The sequence below is a fragment of the Lepidothrix coronata genome, unplaced genomic scaffold, assembly GCF_001604755.1.
Source record: "Lepidothrix coronata isolate B3197 unplaced genomic scaffold, Lepidothrix_coronata-1.0 Scaffold50, whole genome shotgun sequence".
Taxonomy (NCBI): domain Eukaryota; kingdom Metazoa; phylum Chordata; class Aves; order Passeriformes; family Pipridae; genus Lepidothrix; species Lepidothrix coronata.
Genome location: NW_016690230.1, coordinates 566,782 through 590,644, shown reverse-complemented (window position 1 = coordinate 590,644; position 23,863 = coordinate 566,782). Strand labels below are relative to the sequence as shown.

The 23,863-nt window shown below is 34.4% G+C and overlaps 1 protein-coding gene across 8 annotated transcripts in view; it reads right to left on the bottom strand.

Annotated features, from left to right (window-relative positions):
- PCDH17 (protocadherin 17) overlaps positions 1-23,863 on the bottom strand; it is a 91,931-nt gene that overhangs the window by 54,003 nt on the left and 14,065 nt on the right. For 5 of the 8 annotated variants that reach the window (XM_017815373.1, XM_017815375.1, XM_017815377.1 and 2 more), the window contains exons 3-4: positions 9,243-9,301; positions 8,917-9,089 (exon numbers count right to left, since the gene is read on the bottom strand). In XM_017815373.1, coding sequence (XP_017670862.1) covers positions 8,917-9,089; positions 9,243-9,301 — 232 coding nt within the window. Of the gene's footprint in view, positions 1-3,915; positions 4,070-8,916; positions 9,090-9,242; positions 9,302-23,863 lie in introns of all 8 variants that reach the window. The other 3 variants (XM_017815374.1, XM_017815376.1, XR_001874916.1) reach the window with 2 other exon arrangements.

The window sequence follows — 23,863 nt, the reverse complement described above, 5'->3', positions numbered from 1 at the left end:
ATTAGACAGTATAACGCATCCCCACATTTAATTATGGCATAATAAAAAGGAGGGTTGAGTGGATTCTCTGGTTTTGGGTAGGTCAAAATAAATCTAGATTATAACTGATATATATATATTTATCCTGTTTTAAAAATCTCCAGGATAGGAGATTTTAACCTTTTTAATCCTTTAATTTACGTGGGTAGCCTGCTTCAGTATCTAGAGATCTTTATAGCAAAGTTCTTCCTCATATACAGCCTAAATACCCCTCCCAACCAATTAAACAACAAAAAAAAGCAATCATCATCCTATTTATAACAATTTAATATATGCAAAGACTTCTATTATATTTCACCCTGTCTTTGTTCGTTTAAACACACACATATTCTAAACAAACACTACGTTCACCTTCAGGAGATGTTTTGCAAACCTCTATTTTCTGCTGTTATTCACCACTTTTTTGATTTTGAATTTTTCTAGATCTTTCTTTAAAATATGCCTACAAACTGCGTACAGTGGATGTATCACTAATTAGAGTGTTCTGCAACTCTGGCCAAAATTCAGTTAAACCACTTTTCTCCCTCTGGAAACCACAGCATAGGAGAAAAGTAGCATGTAAACAGAAAAAAGGCCATGAAAAGGACAGTCTGTATTAGTTGCACAGACATTAGGAAATACTCTTTGTTCCAGAAGAACAAAATACAATTAGTAGTATTCCAGCTGAAACATTGCTGAATGGAATAATTAACTCTTGTCTCTTATTTAAGACACTTCTCTTTTGTCTTCCCTAGCTGGACATAAAACTATTGATAAATACAGTCCAAGTTCAGATTTCCAACGAATATATATCAGCTTTACAGTTACTCCATCTGCAGAACATTCCTTCTTTTTGGGAACAAGAATGTGGCTGGAGCATGCAATGGGATTTTGTTAAAACTTGTCTACTAATGTTGTTTATCTCATCTGTATTTTCTCCTGACTCAATAAGAGGGGATACAATCATACAATGATGATTTAAAATGAGAAAGAGAGAAGATGTATTTATTTTAATTGTCTCCTCTATATAACTGAATAAACGCACATACTCATAAATGTTTTTTTAAACTCTAATTCTGTGAAACTTAATTAAAAGAAACCTGTAAGTACACCATACAAGGACATTTTCAGGCATAAAATAAGAGGCAGGAATAGATTCTCTAGTCCCGTTAAACCAGACTCCTTGATATTAAGTAACCATCCAATATATGTATATGTGCCCTAAATATTACAAAAGCAAGCGCAAGTAGAGAACATCCATTTACCACCTAGGAAAATACATAAAACCTGAAACAATGAAAACTCTCTATTTTCTGATTTCCTTGTTTCAAAAGTTGTTGATCTTTCTATGCCCCCACTTTTCTTCCAATTTATACAAAGAATCAGAAAAGAAGAAATGTTAGCTGAAGATAATGATTTTGACATAGAAGGACCTCATCTTACTGAGAACTGCAAATCCTTCTCTTGCTCTTCTAGTGGGAATAAAGTGAAAAGATAACTTATGGATTCTAAGCCTTCCAAGAACAAACTGCAGTACAATAACCATGCTCAGCCCGAGGAAAGACAGTATCAAAACAGAGAGTACAGAAAGGATGTAATGAGATTTCCACTAGTGACAGGGGAGGGATATTCTGCTTTGTTGCCTCTGAAGTAAAGCACAAAGAGATGAGCACCAACAGCTACAGCACCCAAATATTAGAATATCAGATACAAGACTTATGGTAATAGACTGGTGATCTTGAAGTACACGGTATGCATTAATTTGCAAATAAGCTCATCAAAGAAAACTCCTCTGAAATTTATGAATACTTTCACTGGTGCAGTCTCAAATTTTTAAGACGTTAGTAATGATGTATCTAAATTGATTCAACAGTGAAACTTCCAATGAAAAAAAAATACAGGTCAAAAATACATATAATTTTCAACCACTGAATTAATCCGTAATCATAAAATAAATAGAAATAATGTGGGGGAGAAATGAAATTACCTGAAAAATGTAGCATAACACACCAAATGATACATAGATGAAGTTGTGCTGAATGGCTGCAATCCCTTCTTTGAGTCACAGTGACATGTTTTGCGTGTGTATAGATGGAGAAAGCTCTTTCTGTATGTTTTGAAAGTCAGTTATAGAAATTTCACCCCTAATTTATGGCTAAATCTATTAATTACATGTGGGATATGCTATTCACAAAATTTCACTGCTACCAGATACATGATGGCAATAATCTGCCAGATGCTGAAATGCACACCTGATTAAAAACCTGTTTTGGCAGAACACAACTCCAGTTGAAATGCAGAATAATGGGCAATAATATGCAGCAATATTAGACTAAGGTAATCTGATGCAAACTGTATTCACTGTCACTTGAGCAGCCAGAATATTTGCAACACTTTTCTAACTTGTATCAATGAAGGCAGGTAAGTAGTGAAGCATTAGGTTAATCTATCCCTTCTCCATTAGGTTGTCGTTTCACTTCCTTTTCTGACTTCTTTTAGGACAAACATCTGCTTCCTCAAACTTCTTCTTCCTCATCTGGATAGCCTTGCTTGAAAACCAAAACTGCTCGTATACTTAAGTGAGCACTACAGAGTGAAGCTGTGATTGCGAACATTCTAACAACGAAGCGCCAAACTGGACTCTGCCTCGAAGCAGTCACACAGAATCGATCACAAATCTAGACTTGGTATTTAAATAACTGAGATCTAAAGGATGAACTTAAATTGACTGGTAGACTAGTAGACAGTCTAAAAAGAGAACTTAAAACCTGAAAGATATTCAACATAACTGCAGCAGAGAGAAAAGAAAATCATTAATACTCTGAGTAAATAAAAGTTGGCAGATATAAGAGTTTTTATTTTGCCTAAATCCATCATATAATTTGCTCAATACATTATACAGCAAAAGATATGTCATAGATTACTGGGTATTAACATGAGAAAGGTTATGATAATCATCTGCAGAGCAAAAGCAACTGATCTGTATTCCTCTCTCTAGTTCATTAACTTAGGTTAAAAGGGATAATATTATTCTGATCTCTCAAAAAAGGGCATCACAGAACATTTGCATAGCCTAGCTCAGCCCAGATAAGAAAGTCTTGCAGAAGTGTTACCTAGATCATCTTTAAAGGAGTGTTTGAGATCAAGGCACTTAGAACATCTGAAACTTTTATGAGTACTTCTCTGACTAAAAGTGAAATATACCAATTTAAAAGTTTAATACCAATAGAAGTTTCAGTATCACCATTCACAAGGACTTCATAAAAAGGATGAGACCAAAAATAATTCTGCTAATTCTCTTACATTTAGAAGTAGTTTCACTGAACAAATTATTCACAGCAGAAAAGCAGCAAAGAAGCACTGTCGGTGGCTTAAATGTCATATTGAACTTGTTATATGCGCTAGAGTGGACATCAAGCAAAGCTAAATATAGTCTTATTCTTCATAAAAGTCTGCAGTTCTACATACATTTTTAATCTGAAATTAAAAATCCCATTATTAGAAGAAGGTCAAAATCAAATATTTTCAGCCTGTTGATAACAAATTTGGTAGACCAGAAACAGTTACAGAATAGGTAAGTTAGTTTTTGATCTATGCTAGTCTTCATCTAGGATCATATATGTGCTTGCATAAAGCACAGAAACAAAAAAAAAAGGACAGAAAAATTTATAGAAAAGAACAAACAAAAGCAGAAAACACAAACCCTCATTTTGTGTGGGATTCACCTAACCATTTTTGAAAATTTAGAGTTCTAGAAACAGGTAGAGACAGACTAAGAAAAGGAAAGAGACTCTCAATACAATTAAGTTGCTCTTGTAGCTTTCCTGGCTAACAATTAATCAGACGAAAGTGAAGAATGGGTACTGTGTGCAAGTCAACAGCAAGTTAGCATCTTACCTGACCAATGTTAGGGGTAAGCGAGTTGGAAGGGATGATAATGCTGGACATAAACACTCTTAGGTGGCATCAGAACAAGAAGTGCAGTCTGACAGCCATTCACATTCTGGGCAGAGAGAATGTGATAGGAGGTGTTCTATCCAGGGAAAAAAACCTACGGGAGGAAGGAATGTTGAACAAACCATTTCACAGGTTGTGTCAGCTCTTGGGGACTCCCACCTTCCACCAGTTTCTCAGTAAAGGCCATCACCAGTTCAGAAAATTTTGAAAAGAAATATTTCTCCACAATCTTCTCTTTCTGTTATCTCATTAAGCTGATGTATTCCTAAAGAACCCATCATTCCCAACGGCATGGTGATGATGTCAGACAGAAGAAATTTGCTTGATGGATTTCGTGCACTTACCAGTCTAGACTGATTCTAACTCAGTTAAACAGAATGGATTTTAATTATCTTACGGACTCAAGCAAGATTATGGCAAGAAAATCAATGCATAGTTCAGAGAAAATCTTGCTAAAAGTTTTTGAAAATTTCTACTCTGCTGCAGGTGGATAATGGAGGATACTCTATTTCTAGGATCATTCTTGTTTAGAAATGGACACTATAAATGTTCAAGTCACTACAGACTTGTTATGTGAATGCGCTCAGTGGGCAAACACAAGAGTTAACAGTATTTGTAGAGATTCTGTAACACTGTAATATTTATTCCTAGGACTTGCATGCAGGACTGCATCAGTTGTGATGCAAATGTATTTTTGTTGTGATGATGAAGAAAGAACTATTTTATTGTTAAGTTAAATTTAAGTATCATTTTTTTCATGAAGATACATTAGAGTCCTTTTATACTATTAATCTATATCCCAGATTAAAACAGTGCTGTTCTAGAGAGAAGACTGGTGGGCAATATTGGTCCTGGAGGAAACTCTCACAATTGTGCTGAAGAGTTTCCTTTTACCTTCCTCCAAGGACGTGCCTTTTTGTTTGTTAGTTGTTCGGGGTTTTTTGTTTGTTGTTTGGGTTTTTTTTATTATTTTTTGTTTATTCTATTTTATCCATGCTATTGTTAATGAGGCAACCGTATATGCAGAAATGGCTCTTCTATGTGATGTAGGTGTGAACAGCAAGCAAACGTGCTGAAAGAAAGATGCAATGTACAATGCAAACTCAACAAAGCTATTGAATTTGGAGATACTCAATCCCTTGAAGTTTTTTGATAAAGATGTGAAAGTGTAGATTTATGCTAAAACAAGAAAACACAGACAGGAAAAAAAAGAACAAAAGGAAAAGAAATTAAAAATTCCGGGGAAAATCTAACAAAGACAATAGTTTATGAGTAACTACAAAAAAGTCCATAACTCTGTATTTTTTACTGATTGTAAGGTAAACATATGCAGGATTCACTAAGAAAAGTATAAAATGTACATCTTGCTGTTTTACTGCTCCCTTAGAGATATTATTGTTTATGGTTTATGGTATAATTTTCAGCTTTGGATACCTCTTAAAGAAATACAGAATATTGCTGTTATTCTTAAACCATACCAAACAAAACAATTATTCTGTTGTTTAAATTTTAAAAAGTGAATAATACATGCTACTACTTCAGGTGAAATAAACACCTAACTTGACAGATGTATTCAAAACTATAATTCTTGTAAGACTTTTAAGTAGGGTGATCTCAAACTGTCCAAACTAGTGATAGGGTTTAAAGTATCAGCAACAGAAGTGAAAAAAGAGAGAGGTAAACAAAACAAATCTATCTAAAACCATTCTATCAAAAGAGTAGCAGGCATATGGAACAAGCTGCTTAGTAAGACAGCTTATTCAGACAGCATAAGTAAGCTTAAGAGACAGCTAGATATTTTTATGCAGAAAGTGGTTTGGAAATCACAGCAAGAGAATATAATGTTGAGATAACCAAAATGGGACATCCTTACTTTAACACAAGACTTACTTTATAGTTTGGGGTTTTCTTCTGCTTTCTTTCCATTAAGGCCATTCCATAAGCAATTCATTATTTAAGACATTAATTATATCTAATTTGCATTATCTTTCTCATTTGTGTAAATTTTTTAAATCACTAGAAGACAAAAATTTCTATTTGGATATATTTTCATTGAAATCATATCTAAGGCTCTATAAATTCATAAATTTCATAAATTTAATGAAAATCGTAAACTAAGCTTGATTGCTTTCTATCCCATGCTGAAATCAGAAGACATTTTGTCTACAAAAATTATTTTTTAAAAATTCCTACTTCTCTGTTACTGAGAGAAGCACAATTGCTGTAGTGCTAGTAACACATTTTTTTATCTTAATGTGACCTTTTAATTTTCGAGCTGTCTAGGCTAGAGTTGCTCAAAACTGTAGTTAAAATACTGGTACAACTAGCCTTCTTATTACTGCCATGGGTAGAATTGGACCTGTGACAGTAGTGTTTGGAATTACATGAAGAGCATGTCAAATTTAAAATAATTTTTGAATTGGGATTGTCAAATGAAGATCCTGAATTCACAGTTAACACAGATAATTTTTAAAAAATGTCTGAAGATTTAATAATTATTATTGTTCTAATAGCAGAAGCTAAAGTATTTTAAATATCTTTAAGCAACAATAATCAAGCCTGGAACTTGGCTACAAAACAGTGAATTCCTACCCTGCACACAACCTCAAATGACGACAGAACCATAACTTCTGATACTGCTTTAGGTGTTGTTGAAGACAAGTGTTTCTAGCAAGCTTTCCATCTCCTTTTCCCAAAAAAGAATTTTTTGCTAGAGAAAAATTAAGTTATTTTTCTATCTTAATCACACATATTATTTTTCTCACCCTCCTTCAACTTGGCTTATGACTAGAGAAGCAATTTTATTTATCCTCTTTTAAAAGAGAAAAGTTGCATTGGGCTAAGAACCCTAATCATCCTAAACATGACAAGTAATCATGAGCACCACATAGCTCCACATTTGTCACTACAATGACCTGAAATCCCATAAGGTACTCAGTGCAGCTTCAGTTTTCATATGTCCAAGATTTTATTACAGCATACTTGAGACGGAAGAGTTCATTCAAGTAAACAAATTGATATTGTTACTATTTGTAATTATATTAAGGGAGAACCAAAAAAAAAAAAAAAGAGAGAGAGAGAAGAAAAAATGTAGTTTATCTCTCTATTCCCATTCTTTTTTTTTTCTCAGTAAAAAAATTCACATAAACATCCACTGCTGCAGTTCAGTGGCTGACAGTACTTAACATCCACAGTTCAATATATGTTTAATAAGAACATGTGAATTCATATAAGCCACAAATACACTATTTCTTGATGAATAGGGTTCCTCATCTAGATATAATGATGGAGGTAAATTTGCCTGTGTTATAGGTAAATTCTTTGCATTATAATGAAAATAAGCAACAGGACTGGTTGGCTTAATATGCTGACTAGATTGCATATATTTTGACCAGATTTGGGTTTATTGCTGCTGGACAAACTGCTGTTTGATCACTGGCCATACAGTCCTTTTCTAAAAAACCACATATTTTTAATTTGAGTAGTAAGTAGTTTCCTAGTGAAACTTTAAAGATTTTAGAGCTCTTTCATGGCTATACTTGATAGATAGAAATCCAGAGGTTTTGTCTTTTTTTCACACAAAACTGAGAGAGTAAGACACACACTCAAATAGCTTCTTTAAAAAAAATATCCTGTACGGCATCTTTATACAGATCAATGTCCAATTATAAGCAGAGAGTTGCTGTGGCAAAAGGTCAGGAAAAAATAATCTTTCCGGTATTTATTACTTGGAAAATAAGGTCACATATGAGGTCAACCTTCAAATACATACAGAATAAATTATACTGCTGCATTCTAAATATCCTACACAGCAAAAATTATACTGCAATCTCAACATAATCAGAAAAATTAAGTTGAACATGTATTTTCTGGTGACTGTACTACAGACCAGACTCAGCTAGGAGGCAAAAAACCTAGGTCCAATTAATCAACAACTAATAAAAAGCTTATCATATATTTCTGCATAATTCTAAATATAATTTCTTATTAAGGCTGACTGATTTAATAATCTCTTAACTGTCTCTAACACTGAATCACCTTCCCCACAACAAAGTAAAATAATGGCAAATGTACAAAACATTTAAAAATAATTCAATGGTGCACTTCTTTACTGCTTACAGCCTAGAAGCAAAACACAAATGCACACAGTGCTGGAGTGCTCAGTCTGTCTGATGCTTTAAAAAGAAGAAGTGCCTCTTTTGAAATAAAAGGCCTTCTAATTAGATAAAACACATCTGGAAAAAAATGAATTGGACACAGTCTGAGGAAATAAACATGCTTGTTTGTCAGAATGAATGCTGGCAGAATGTCCAGATGTAAGTCATTGTCCTGATATAAGTAATTTTAGGTCTTTCACAGACACTCATTTTTGGTACCTTCACAGAACATGAATAAAAGTATACTGAAAATCAGATTATACTATTATTTGACACTTCTCACACTATCATTAATTGTGAAATCAATATTACAAATAGGAAAATGCATCCATGAAATGAAAACATCTTCAGATTAATTTTTACTCTTTTGATATCCCCAGCCTCTTTTCTTTTCCTCTTCTCCAAACTACATGCGGAATGTAAATGACTGGCATTCTTTTATCTGCTGCAGTCATGTCTAGTTTGAATTTCCAAATCACGCTTTGGCAGAAGGACTGTATATAATATATCACAGGCAATTGGAGTGGAGATAAAGTATATTCTAATTATTTTTAAAAACTCTTATTTTTTTTTAATCTACTTTGGACACTTGTGGTTTCATTTCATGTTCATTCTGAAAGATACTAAGTGTTCTTTGCTCTGGGCTAGTGACAAGATTTACTGTTTTCTCTGATAGTATTATCGGTGGGCTATTCCATCCTGATAACCCGCAACTGCAATACTTATAGGTTTATAATGACGGTTTAAACTTTACGGTTTTGTAAGCATTGGAGGCTTCACTCACCTTGTTCAAGTGGTTGGCTTTTACTTGAAGTAGTTTTCATCTTGAGTGCCTCCCTAACAGACATGTCACAGCAGGAGCCTTTGTTAGTGTCTTGGTCACTGTCAGCCTGATCACTGTCCCCATGCCCGCTGTCCCTCAAGCTGGCTCTTTCTGGATCCTTGAACGTGGAGCTACTGAAATACATATTAAAAAAAAAAAAAAGAAAGAAAGAAAAAAGAGAGAGAGAGTTGTATTTACTTGTTCTAAGTTGAATTGTACTCTCTGGCAAAGCAATTTTGACAAGAATGCAAATGGGGAAGCCGAGAAAGTTATTTAATAGGCCTTACCTTTGAACAAACTGCTGCCTGCTGCCCATGTAATTGGGCTCTGCGGGAAAATTGTCTGTCTGTGAAAGAGAAGGAAAAAAATACGTATAGTTGTACACTGGACAAATCTCCTGCAGAGCAACAAGATTTCCTAGAGGAGAAATGATTAATAATTCAAAAATTCCCTTAATCTTCAGATTTGTACATTTTAATTAAATTGGAAAATGCTGGCATGTAATTATGTGCTCAGAACAATTAAATGATTCCGGTCCACAAATTACCTGCTAAAGTAAACAATGAGGCTCCAATAAGTGGCATTCTCTGTTAGTACCCAGACAGATGACACTGTTTATGTTTTTTCATTAGTTAGATATTAAGACTGATGGTTATTGAAAATGAGAGAAAAAATTACTTTTGCATATTACAAAAGTGAATTATTCAATAATACTAATTTTTAATCATAATTACATTATCTGCTGGGATTCTGAAGCTCTTACTGCTGTAATGAAATTTCATATACTGCTATCTTACTTTTGAATTGAAAAAATAAACAAAAAATCGAGAAAGTTTATGGCTGAATAGCTATGGTGTTTCTTAGATGCTACTGGAAAAATGAAAGTATGAAAATATTTGGATTTTCTCTCCTTAATTTTCATCAGTATTAATAGCTATGTCAGAATAATGAGAGTCACACATGCAAACAAGAACATTAAATGATCATTGTTGACAAGTAGTTTTTAAAAGAATATACTTTCATTAAGTCTGTCACGAGTATATTTTTAGCAGCATGAGCTAAGTAACTGTAGAAGCAGAAGTATTAAAAGCATCCAGACCAACATGGAGTCCTGCCAAAGCGAACTGAATTCCCCTTGTATCATTAGCTGAAGTTCCTTGGGAGAAAGAGAGACTGCATCATTCAGAAAACTCCGTATACTGTACATTCACATACGTCACTTCTTGCAGCTGACCTAGCAACAGAGCTTCTACTGTTTTCTGCATCACTTCATATCACCCCTCTATGGTCTGCAGAAGATCTGAGTTTTGCAACAGCATCCAGCATATCAGCATCAGTAACATGGGCAGCACTCAACTAATGGAGCAGAAGGCCCAAGGTAAGGTTTAATGTCACACAACAATTGTTTACACAAGCAACTGGTCTCATAGATATCTGGTTTTCCCTGCCACTCCCCCTCCCCACCCCGCCATTGTTTTACCTTTGTTTTGGTTTTATCAGTGGGAGGTAATCAGAAATATTTACTACTTCTTGTGTGGTTGGACTATTGGAACTTGGAAAAGAGGCATGAAGTTTCATCCAAAATTTAAGTAATGTTGTTTGCAACAGAACATAGGCAGACACCTTCCACTCTCAAGGGACTTGTGAAACAGATGTGCTTATAGAAAACTATCTTCCATATAGCATGTACGTCAATGTACACTATACTTTCTTCTTGTTTCTAAACCCCTTTAGTTCAAGAATTAAAATTATAACACATTATGTTCACATCCTGATGAGAAGATGCTGGCTTTAATATACACAACTAGAATAAAAGTTTATCTTTACATTTATTATGTATCAAGTTAGAAAAACAAACATTGAAAATAGAAAAAAAAAGAATGTGTAAAGATAAATATTTCAGCATTTGTATGTGTAGTTTCTCAAATGCAGCACATCATATTTTGGAAGCATCTTTAATTCTGCCGTTTATTCTTTTCTTCTCAAAAATTTAAGCTAGTATATCTCTTCTGTGTAGCATATATATACACAAATAATCATTATGACACTCACAGAGCCAGTACTTATCAACCCAAACAAGCCTTTACAACTGCAGAATTCATGTCTATTTTCTACGCCTAATATCTCAAATAGAGACATCCAGGAAAACTGACCTTATGCTTTTACTTACATAAGACATCTGTCTCCTCCTAAACACAGCTGCTACTAGAATCAACATTTCCATTTTTCGTGACATTGGCAGTCAAAATATCTGCTACAAACTGCCTTTTCATCAATTCTCTGTCGTTAGAAAAGTCACAATTTTGCCCTGGAAATAATTATAGCTTCTCCTTTCTGATGGTCCTGGGAGCTTAGTTATAACCTGGACCATAGTTAGAACTGGTTATGCTTTTTGTCTCTGCTTTTTTCCTAGCAAAGAAGCATTTCACATATCCTGGACTAGCCAATAGAGAGATTTTAAAGTAGAAGCTATGACCACATCTTAGCTGCTGTCCTAGAAATGGACCTCTTTCTGAGAAATTCTGTATTTACGGTAATTATTAATGATCTTTAACTAGATAATAATTGACCAATTTACTTCATATTGCATTTTGCAACAATACAATGAGTTGGGTGCCATGTTACAGCAAGTTCATTACAGCAAAAGAACAAATGTAAATACTTGATAACCATATAGAGACACAGAACTCAAAGCTGAATACTTTTCTTTCTGCTCTAAAAGCGTTATTCCTTCTCCTATGAATTATGAAAATACGATGCTTGTGTTGAATTGTAACAGAGTGCTCTGAGACACAGGCAGCAAAGGGAGAATTGTTTTGTGTATGTTAATATCTATCAAAAATCGTGATAATATGCAAACATTTCATTTTAAGGATAGGTAGTTTGGAGGAATCTTAGAAATGCAAGTATCTGCTTCACAATGGACTAGAGAGAGAGATAAATGTTTAACTCCCTTAAATTTTTTTTTTCTTTTGTAATCCCAGTTGAAGTCAGAGGTCATATACTTAAAATTTTTACACTTTAATCTATGGAAGTGATATTATACATTTCAGCTCATGCATTAATCATAGCTCTTTACATTGCATAGCTGTAACTGTAAGGAGTTCTACTTTAAAAATCTATTGACAGCAAAAAACTTCTTGTTCTTCTGGATATACAGCCCTTTCTAGGATAACAGAATGTCCAAGCCTCTGTACCTCCAGTTCTAAGGTAGGTTTCAGTTCACTTGCAGAAAACCATCTAAAAGCTAGTCAACTACTCTGAGCTAATCAGCCAAGATCCCTCAATGTGCGTCAGAGACATACAAGATAATTCATCACATTTTGGTCATCTAGCTTTGGTACATACTGCTCCTGGAAATTACTTTCACCAATAACCTAGGGCAATCTAGATGACCAGCAAGATATTCAGTGTAATAGCTAAAGTTAAATAAGATGCATCATATCAGAAATGAATTGTATGGAATTACAATCTCCTGAGAAATAAACAAAAAATATCCAAATACCAGCACCATTAACCTCCTGAAGAACAAAATAAAACGAACTTCATCCTCTCCTTTCCCCTCCCCCCAAAAAATCTCCAGAACAATCCATCTCTGAAAGTCACTGGAGTTAAAGAGTAAAGAAATATTTTCTATCTCTGTGGTTCAAGATTGAGGGCTGGAGTATTAACTAGATCATCAGCTTCTAAAATTAAAACAAAAAAAGAAATGTCCACTGCCCAAGTAGATACCAGAGAATTAACGTTTGTGATGTCAACCTAACTGTCCAAAGCTACTCTAGAGGAGTGGCCCTGTTTTTATGGCTCATTTTCACAGATTAGTGGAACCAGCTCATTTCTGCTGAGAGTATGCTGTTAAACCATTCAACAGATAATCTTTTTTGACAGTTCCTACAACAGATCTTTAAAAATACTTTCTTTCATCTATCTGTTCTAATATGTGACTTTAGAGTAAACATGAAATTTTAGGAACACTGTTGTTAGTGTGATGTTGCAGAAAAATATCTGAGGATTTCTGTACACACATTTAATACAGCTTTCTCAGAAAGATGAAGCTCTTTAAAAAAGTAATTTTAAAAGAGGTCAGAATGCATATGGACCTTTAAAAACCTGCCAAAATTTAAAATAAAAGAGGATTACTACCTTTCAGAAAATATCAATTTTGTTACCTTTTTCATTAGTGAGTTGAGGAGAAGAAAAATAAAAGATCAGGTAAATTAAATCTATGTAAAATACACTTTTCATAGAATCATCAAATGGGTTGGGTTGAAAGGGACCTTAAATATTATCTAGTTCTATCCCCTCTATCATGGTCTGGGACACTCTCCACTACTCAGGTTGCTTGGAGACCAATCCACCTTGGCCTTGGAAACCTCCAGGTATGCGACATCCACAACTTCTCTGGGCAACATGAATTGGTTGGAGTTACTGGTATGGAGTTTCAAATGTGACAACATAATTGCTAAAGTCTAATAATGTGACTTTAAAAATTGTTTACTGGACAATGTTTGTATGAATAACACAAACAATATCCTTCAAGTGCTATCATTAACTGTCTACAAAACCATTCATTCTATTGCTCATGTTAGAGCTTGCATATTATCTAGGTCCCACACAGGGACCTAGATAAACTAAAATTGGTGAATTTGGAATACTGAATTTTATAGAGTCAAAAACATTCAGAAGTTTGAAAGTAAACAGTTAAGTTTCTACTAATTAATTCTGAAATGGCTATGGTTTCCAAAAGTTTCATTTAGAGAAAGGAAAATGAAAAATTATGGCCAAGAACACAGTATGAGAAACAAATACTTTATAGGATCCATTAACCTTAAATAAACTCACAAGAAAAAAAAAAAAGTAAAAACCTCATAATTGGAAACAGTTTGAACAAGCCTGGGTCAAGCATTATACTATGAATTATAGGAATTTTTTTAGCAATGGGCTACATTAATCTTTTGTTCCTTCTTTTATCTTTTCAGAAATTCATGTTCAAAAAGTATATGTGTTTACTACTCTTGAAGTATGATGACATTTTTATAAATAAAAAGGAGTTCTACTGTGGTTTTACACACACTTTTTTTTTTTTTCCAAAAAAGTCAGATTTAAAATTACTGTGCCATATTAATCAATCAGATTTCAAGAATCCTACTATTACTCAGTAAGACAACAGTAGAGAACTTCACAAGGCTTCTGTTTTCAAGAATTACTGGAAAAAAAGCACTGTCTGTTAAAAATTAGAAGTTCCTAGCTATTTTTCTGCTTATTTGCCTTTTCAATAAAAGTCTTTGTTGCATCACAATTCTGAAGATTTCTAGCAATCTTTGGTATATTCACTACTGTTTGAATAAAACTACAGAAAAATAAGAGAAAGTTTGTTCAATTCAACAGGTCTCTCTAATAAAATAAAAATATCTTAAAATCTTAAAAAAAATGGCTACAATGAAAAGGACAGAGGAAGTGAGAGAGAAAGAAAGGGGCAGAGAGAGAAATGCAATTTTTAATTATTCTTTACAAATTATGTTCAGAAATCATTGCCATATAAGAGAAAGATGTACTCTAAAATATAAAAAAACCCCTACTTAGACATTAATCAGATTTATGAATATTAGACTACTGGAATATTCATATTTTTTCTCATAATTACAAGAAGAAATATCACATTTTCAGAAATCATTCAATACAACTCCATTTTATGTAAGTGTTCATACCTGGAATTATAGTAAAACAAAAAGTCTTTGCCGACTCTAACTTCTTTTTAATTAAACATTAAATGCAAAAATGAAATGAAATATTTCTCCCCCTTATCAGACTGCCACTTAATATCTAACTCAAGCATCTTCTGTGTCTTTTCTTGGAAAGCTTAATTCCAAGTATTCATCCCCCTCCTCACCCCCAAGAAACAAAGATCTTATATAATGGCAGTCTTCTGAAGACAAAAGAATTGTATTCTGCAAAATCGAGTTTTAAATGAGCACACAATTGTCTTCATTTTGTTAGGAACAGTGTGGGTTCAACATAGTACAATTTTTCACAAAGACTAATCAGTATAAGAGTGCCAGTTGGTGTGTATACTCAGCCTGAAGTAGTAGGTTTTGGTTCAACAAGACTTACTTCATTAAGAAAATTCATTAGCCCATTAACAAAATGAACAAACAAACAAACAAAAAAATCTGGGCATAAACCTTTCATAAGTTATTCTGCCTTTTTCAAGGACAAAATTAAATAGGCTTTTTAAACAAATATTGTCCTACTATGTGTTCTCCACTCTCATTCTTTTGAAAATGCTTTTGAGATATAATTTATACAACATGTATGTATTTGGGAAGTTTCACACTTGATGCAAAATGTGTATTTTGGTGTTAAAAGGCCTACAGTGTGTTTATGCAAATTTCTGACATATGCAGCATTCTTCAAAAGCACATTAAAAACACAGGGCAATAAAAACGGTAAAATGCACAAGGCAATATCATTCACCAGGCTGCTGTACTCTTTATTGAAGAGTGTTGGTTGGCAGCTTGTGTTTTCTCTTTTTCTTGAATGGGAAAAACAAAACTGTCAGAGAAAGAGGTCCTGAGCTCTTTGGTCAATTGCAGAGTGACTTCTGAAAAGTGAAGCTCTGGAGACAGACACTACTGTCCTTTCCTGTAAGAAAAGGAATGCAGATTCTCCCAGTATAAATGCCTAATCCATGCACTATTTTCTCTTAGCAAGTAACATATTTTTTACCAAAAGGAATTATTGTTGATTTATTGTTTAAGCTGTCACACTAGGGTATTGCAGATATTTCAGGTTTTTGTACTACTGGCTTAATGAAAACACTTATTTGTTAAATTTTTACAAGAGTTTATTCCACAATGTACTAAACACAAAAGAAGATAGAAGCCTGGACTGCGGGCATTTAACACAGTGCAAGGATTAGAAATCTCAAGGCCCAGTCAAGATTCTTCTCATCTGATTGATGATTGCACTGAGTCTGAAGACCGAAGAAGCTGAAAAGGTTGCTACAGAGAGACATATCTTTAAGTGATCCTGGTAAAAAAAAGCAAACTTGAAAACCACTCAAAAGATGAGGTGAGACTAGACCCTGATCAGATTTTTTGATATGAAATAAAAGATTGAAGCATTTCAGGAACAAGTTTGCCTCTTTGTTCTCAGGAAAGTCAGCTCAACAGATGCTTTCAGCTCCTCTACCAGAGCAGACACAGGATACGCATTTGTCAGACTTCTCTCTCTAAGAAAGATGGGATTAGGAAAAAATGTAGAAGCTGAACCCAAAAATTCCTCCTACTAAAAAGGGAATAGAGACGATTTTCTGAACAAAACTCAGTTTGCTCTTTGTTTCAGAATGGTTTCAGGTTTCCAAGCTTCATTTTATTTTACACTGGAGAAACATGAAATCTAATGAAATTAGCATGGTCTCAGAAGAGAATGTGGAAAGTTGTCAAATGGGAGTAGGAAAAAAGAACTGTAATATGAGCTTTTAAGTTGAAGTACTTTTTGGAGAAGATGCAAGATAAGAACATACGAAGAGGTGCCAAACATCACACCGCATAAAGAGCTCAAGCTAAAAGTACAATAGCGCTATCACAGCATCAATAAATAAACATAATGAAATTCATGACACATTATTGCATTGCTCTGCACTGCTGCTATTCATTTAAAAATTATAAACACATTTAAAAGAATTCGTAACTTGTCAAATGCCTGTGAGCAATGCAGTTAAGACTGGTACCTTAAAAGGCATTTGTAAAGGTCTTACAAGAGAGCTTTTTTCAACTTATACCAGAGTAAAGATGGCAGTGTGGGAAAACAGAACAATAACTACTTCCCCTGAATCTGCCAGCACAATGGCATCCAATATATTTACACTGCTCACCAATGATATGTACTTACTGAAGCTCCTCTGTCAATAAAAACCACATTAAGAATCTTTTGAAAGAGCTTCCCTGTCAATTAGGCTGTAGATGCATTCTATCGCTTCAGTTTTCCTGTCAATTTAATATACTGGATCATATTAACAGTACTGGCTTGTCAATAAGGCAAATCCGAATCCTATTAATAGAGTTACAGTGCCAATATAATCGGCTTCCCATTTATCGAGCTCCCCAGTATTTGGGAAAGCTGTAAAATGGGATTATAAGGTTAGGTTACATCATCTGTCTCTATATTACAAAAATATTTCAGGAATTGTATCCTGTTGTGTAAAGAAGTACATGTAATCACTTTTTTCCGTTACAAAAAGTTCAGATGACAGAGGAGTATAATTGTTTGCTATTGCTAAGAAACCATTAAATCATCCTCATTTATCACATTGTTTCCTGCTTTCTCTAAGTAACACTGCCATTTTATAAGACAGTCTACTTGTTTGCCACACATACAGAACTTCTAAGAGATGTATGCACTTCACCCTACCTGCACAAGATAATACATCCTCCAGAAAAGGAAAGAGATAAAACACATTTTAGGAACAAAATATAAAGCACTCCACAGTTTCAACATGTATTTAGCCCTTGCACTGTGCTGTATAATCTTGGTGGAATTGAAACATGTAAGTATAATTCTAGTGTAACAGAAACACCTGGAAATAATTAATAAGAGGGAGTAGTTCATGCATTAAAAAAATAGTAGAAGTTCAGCAAACCTTCTACTTAATAGAAGCCTTAATGAAGTTGAACATTAGTTGCTTTTAACCACATTCAATATTAAATAACTACTGTGACTGGATTAGCAGAATATACAACAGACCGTTAAACCTGATTATATTAAAAAAAAAAGTAAAAAGTAATTGCATTAAAATATACTGGGTATTCTCTTATCAAATTAACTCTCTAGGTCTAACTTGAAAATATGGATTTAAAAAACATGGTTCAAAATGACAGTTAAAGGTCAATGAATCAAGCTGCCCATTATATTTTCTGGTAGCAGATGGGTGCAATGAAACCTAATGATTGAATTTGAAACGCTTTAATGCACCTATTATCTATGACTCCCACCATGTTGAGTCTACCTTAGTATTCCTAACAGACACTATGTTTACTGCATAACAGATTCAACTACAATCAGCTAACTAGAATGAAATCTGCACTTGTCATAATATCCAGCTTATTCTAAGAATAATCATACCATAAACTCAAAATTGACAATACATTTTGGAGTGTGTTTTCAGAGCACATGTGGTTGTTTTAGATTTTTCTTTTTATTTTATATTTCATGTTAAATATGAAGTCTTGAAATTAAGATATCAAAATTTAAGGGAAACTTTAAAAAACACTGCCTTGAAATTTAAAGAGATGACCAAAGTGTTTGTTATAATTTCAAAAATGTTTTCCTCTTCTTGTGTTTAGAACCCCTTTTCTGCATGAAAACCACCTTATCTTTTCTGACTTTCCTTCTCTCTTTTTTTCTTTCACACAGATTCTATAGTGTAATTCAATCTCTTGGCATTTTATTTTTAATTTTGAGACATATATGAAAGCTCTTACTCAGCAGGAATTCCCAGTGAAGCCAGTAAATGTTGTAAAATTTGTCCTAGTCTTACCACAGCTATTTTCCTGTTTCTAAGAGCAACATAACACAAATGTTTTCTGAACAGATAAAAGCATATAAACACTGCAGTACTAGATGGTGGAGAAGGAGAACAAATTATGGCCTTTTAACACTGTCAGACTGTTTTGTACTTATCATATTTACTAAGGAGAAAACAGAGACACTGGATATTTTAAATCTGTTAACTTTGTGTTAACATCTATCCACTATGTTTACCTTTTTCTGTCCAACCCATACTGTCACTAAAGGCAACAATAAAACTCCCACGAGCCATGACCTGAGGTCCAGTGAAATCAATGGATGTTTTCAATTTGGTTTCAATAGCTCTTGGATCAGTCTGCTTACTTCAATTTCAGGCTAAGCGAGTCTTTACATAGCATGCTACATTCCCACAGATACATGTGTTTATGCTGAAGAAAGTTGCATTTAAACTGCCACTATAATGGCAGTGAGAGGGAAAAGTGATTAGCTGGGCAGCAAACACTTTATGAGGCACAAAATTCTAGGTCTGTGTTTCTTCCCCACAGAGTGAAAGAAATTAGCAACAATGATAGAGCAGGACTTGGTTTTGAAACCACACTGCCTGCACAGAAAACACACACAAGGAGGAACACTGAAGCTTTCTTCCTAGGTGACGATCAGAACAGGGGTAAATCTAGATCATCTCCTTTCCTTTAAAACTGCCACCTTATCATCTTTCTCTTTCTAAAATCCTTCTCCAAAAAAGCAATGATTCCTTTAAATTCCCTAGGAATTAGGAAGAAAATCGGAGATGTTAAAACTTAAATTATAATTTTCTGTCTAATTTCTTATTTAGGTCATTCAACTCTTTATTTCAACTTTTTGTTAAAAATACAGAAGGTATGCTATAAACATTTTGTGACAGGCTACAAAGCCCTACTTTTACACAAATACCTTCACAGAATTATTTCCTCTAAGCACTAGAAAAAAACCCACACCACTAAATATGCCGCAAAAATAATGGCTGAATTTGTGACAGAATAGTAGATCATCAAACTTTACAGACTCACATGGGCATGCAAGAAGATTTTCAACCGTAAAATGGTGATGAGTTGATTTATTATTTGTGACATAAGATAAATAATTTAGGCTTGCACAAATTTAGCAAGAGGTTCTGTCCCTAAATATATTTTAAAGCCATAACAGTCATGTGTCTACGATGAGGTGCCTCATAAAATGGAAAGTTTGATTGAATACACCATTACAGCTTAAGCATAGTAGCAGTGATCAAGTAGACTTGGACAGAAAAAAATAAAGCCTTTCTGCTACAGGGCTTTGTATATCCATCCACAACTCTGTCACTTCAATGTTAACCTACTGCAATGTGTTACCATAGGACTCTTATGTTGATTCAGAACAAGCAAAACAAAAAATAGCAACCCTTCTCAATAGGATCACCTCAACTAGGACACAACACCCACTTGTCTAGGGATTTCTAGAGGTAACCTCTAATTTAATAGGTATTTAAAGGCTGACTTGGACCTGTAAATTCTTAAAAGAGTGGTAAAAAATGTTCTGGATTGCCCTTCTCATTACAGCTTGCCATATCATGATTCTGAAATCAGATTTTGCTGCAAAATGAAGAAGATCCACGACAGATATGGTCTCTGTAAAGATTCCAGGACTAGGTGAAGTCATCTTTCTGTTCCAAACCAGTGTCAGTTTGTCAACATCTAGGACACTGCTGCAGGTTTCACCAGGAATAGAGTTGCAGAATATGAATGATAATATTTGGCTGAGGGGTTATTTAGAACACAGAGATTAAAATATGGATTTCCTCTCTATCTAATTAGCAGGATGCTCACCCAGCATGTGAGCACTTTTTTTTCAAAGTGGAATGCATTGAACAACTGAAGGAAGTTTTGTTGTTTTGGTTTGGTTTTTTTTCAAATTTTATTTATGATCTTTCAAAGAAAATAGTTAATGCAACCTTCTCTAAATAACGTCCACATCACAAAAGTCTCCAAGCTGGCATTCAGAAGTGTGTGTATGTGAAAGCCTCTTTCAAAATGGGAAAAGTAATGAAAACATGACAGGTACAGTGCAAGAAATTCCAAACAAAAACTCAGAAGCACAGAAGCACAGAATTTGCTGAGTTGGAAGGGACTCACAAGGATCATCAACTCCAACTACTGGCTCTCTAGAGGACCATTCCCAAGAGTCACATCATGTGCCCAAATCCAAATGCTTCTTGAACTCTGTCAGGCTTGGTGCTGTGACCACTTCCCTGGGGAGCCTGTTCCAGCACCCAACCAACCTCTAGGTGAAGAACCTTTTTCTAATATCCAAACTAAACCTCTTCTGACAAAACTTCAGGCCATTTCCTGGGGTTCCTGTCACTGTTCACTGCAGAGAAGAGATCAATGTCTGCCCCTCCTCTTCCTCTCGCGAGGAAGTTGCAGACTGCAATGAGGTCTCCCCTCAGTCTCCTCCAGCAAAACTCATGCAAAAGGGAAAATAAATAACTTGTTAAGATTGTTCACACTGCTTTTCCTGAATAATCAAACCAGATCATGTGTAACACAGACTAATGCTGCTCCCTGCAGGTGGATCAAGAGCCCACATGAAGCCACACCAACTTCCAACTTCACCAGAATTCAACATGGACTTAGGTGCTTAGCTTCAGAGAGTTACCCCCGGGAGCACAGCATTTGCATGTAATTCTTTTACACATGTGCCCTCAAAACTTTTTTTCAGATAGAAAAACCCATTAGAAGAAGAATAAAATTATTTCTGTGGGAAGTTGTTAATTTGTATCATTTCAGGGCCATCTGTTTCATGCCATTGTGATATTGGTGATAAAGCAAAAGCTATAAAATACTAAGGCCCTACCATAGTCTTGGGTTCACATTCAACTTCTTTAATGTCCTGATAAATTCCTAAGAATTATTAAACTTGGGTTTGTTTGGTGTTTTTGTTTAAATCTTCTGAGGTACAAAGTGATAGAATACAGAATACCCTTATAAAATATGCTAAGATCAACAGCAAATTCATCCACTTTCCATGAAAATAGAACTAGTTCCTTACTCATAGAATGCTGTGTATCACACTTCAGCACACAGACTTTACAAGGCAGTGGCATAGCATTCTATTCCTAGAGGTATATAGCAGCATTGCTGCTTTAACCTTAACCATAGGATAATAAGCAGCAGCAATATAATGATAATCCAAGCTACCACTAACCTTACAAATATGCAAGGAATAGACTGGCAGGAATTAATCTGCCATTTTCACACATCTGCCCAAGGGAAGTATTGTAATTGCAAAAATTTACTCTTAGACTGCTGAGACTCATAGTAATTATGTTTCTTTTTTAATAGAAATAGCCACAGGTAGTAACAAATTGGGTTTTGAGATGGGGAACTGGGCATGCATTCTAACCCAAATTACTATGTAATTGTCTTTATTATAAAACACTATAGAAAAACCAGAACTTAAATCGGAACAAAACCTTTCCCTTAAATTAAGTCTTCTCCCATGGCTATTCAACATGTATACCTATTTCTTCATTCACTGGTATGAAGTAAGACCACTATGACTGCAGGTAATTTATCTTTGTCTAAATATCTTTTCCAATGCTTACCAAAATTTCCAAAGCTTACATTTGCTTAATAGAAACAGTTTCCTCTTGCTTTACTTTCATTTGTGTAAAGTACACTAACAAGTAGGTTGAAATCTGGAAATCCAGATACTCATTCGTAAGGTTCCTTTGCCAGTATCAAGGGATGAAATAAAGATTATGTGTGGTCTACATAGACTTTAAATGAACTGAAACTAAATTTTTCTTCAAACTTCTGGAAGCCTGTTTCAAACAAATGAGCCCAGGACAGTACTTAAAATGGGTTATTTCAGGCTTGAAGAATTATTATTTTGTTACCACCACATTGTTGCAATGATGAGAGGCATACTTTTGGGAAAGATCATGTATATGGTGGCCAATGGGTATATAATAAACTAAATAACCAGTTACTTTTGCCCCTTGCAATACTATTGCCTGTTCGACCTGAAAAGAAACTGCACATGGTTTAAACAGACAAAATACTTTTGCAGATGTAGATAAAATGAAGACTATATATTTTAAGAAATAATAACCTCTTTTTCACCCAGTGGCTATGAAGCTGACTGATACATTTCTTGCCTTGGAGCTACAAGATGCAAATTATCAGGTGCTTTTTAATACCTAATTGAATCAGTTAAGTGCTGTTTATTTTCACAGGTTGCATGACTTATATCTCCTATTAATCATCACTCTCAATCCTGAAGTCCCATAACAGGATTCCATCACAAAGCAGAAAATAAGGTTCTTCCTTACCTATACTCTTACCTCAGAAAAAAAAATGACAACATCATTTTCTCTAAACTTGATGCATTCTAGACAATATATACAAAATAATTAGATGCACATTGCCCATTAATAATGCTTTTTATCCACCTAGGTAGTTATTTTGATTCCATTTTGCTCTCTTTTCTTTGTATCTCCACTTATGCATTCATACAGACAGTTATATCATCTGGCCTATAGCCTAGAAATCTAAACTCTAAAATCCACTATATTCTTATTCTTATTTGATCCACTGAAATGACGAAGAGATCAGAAAAGAACACACTTGGTACTTTACAGCTCTGGCTGGATAATCTTGCACATGATCATCAAAGCAGGATTGTTTTTATGATCTTCAAATCTGCATATCAAATTACACAAGTCTATGCGAAAAAGCAAGACATCAGGACTATCTCAATAGAATACTAGAAAATATAGTTGGAGGCTAAGTGAAATGAACAGCTCTTGCAGCTTTGCAGTGTTCTTAAGGCGAAGGAGAGAAGCAACAGGGAGCAGTTCAGGTAACACACACTAACAGATTCTGCAGAATTTTGCACATGCTTATGCACATCAGCAACCCTCCCTCCTGTAAGTGAGCTATTTATTTCAGTGGTTCTACACTGACTTAAATTTAAATGCTCATTGATTAAGTGGTTAAAGATCATGCCCTGAAAGAAATTATATTAATTTAATTTTACATATATATGTATATTTCCATGGGTCTTGAAATTCCTTATGCATTATTCCTGATTAAGGATATGATCCTGGTTTTTCCTAGATCTGTGCAAAAAGAGTATTTTTGACTCTGCTGGTAGTAGCTTAAGTGCTGAATATGAAGTACAGTGTTAAAACAGTGTTCTTTTCTTTGTCATCTTTAAAATTTTATAGAATTTAAATATTTTCATTAAGAATTAATGAACATTTGTTTAGCCCATTTCAGCTCACCTTTTTTTTTTTGGAACTGAGTTGTAGCTAAACAATCATAAGTGGTTGCTTAGCAATCAGCAAAGAGCAAGACAG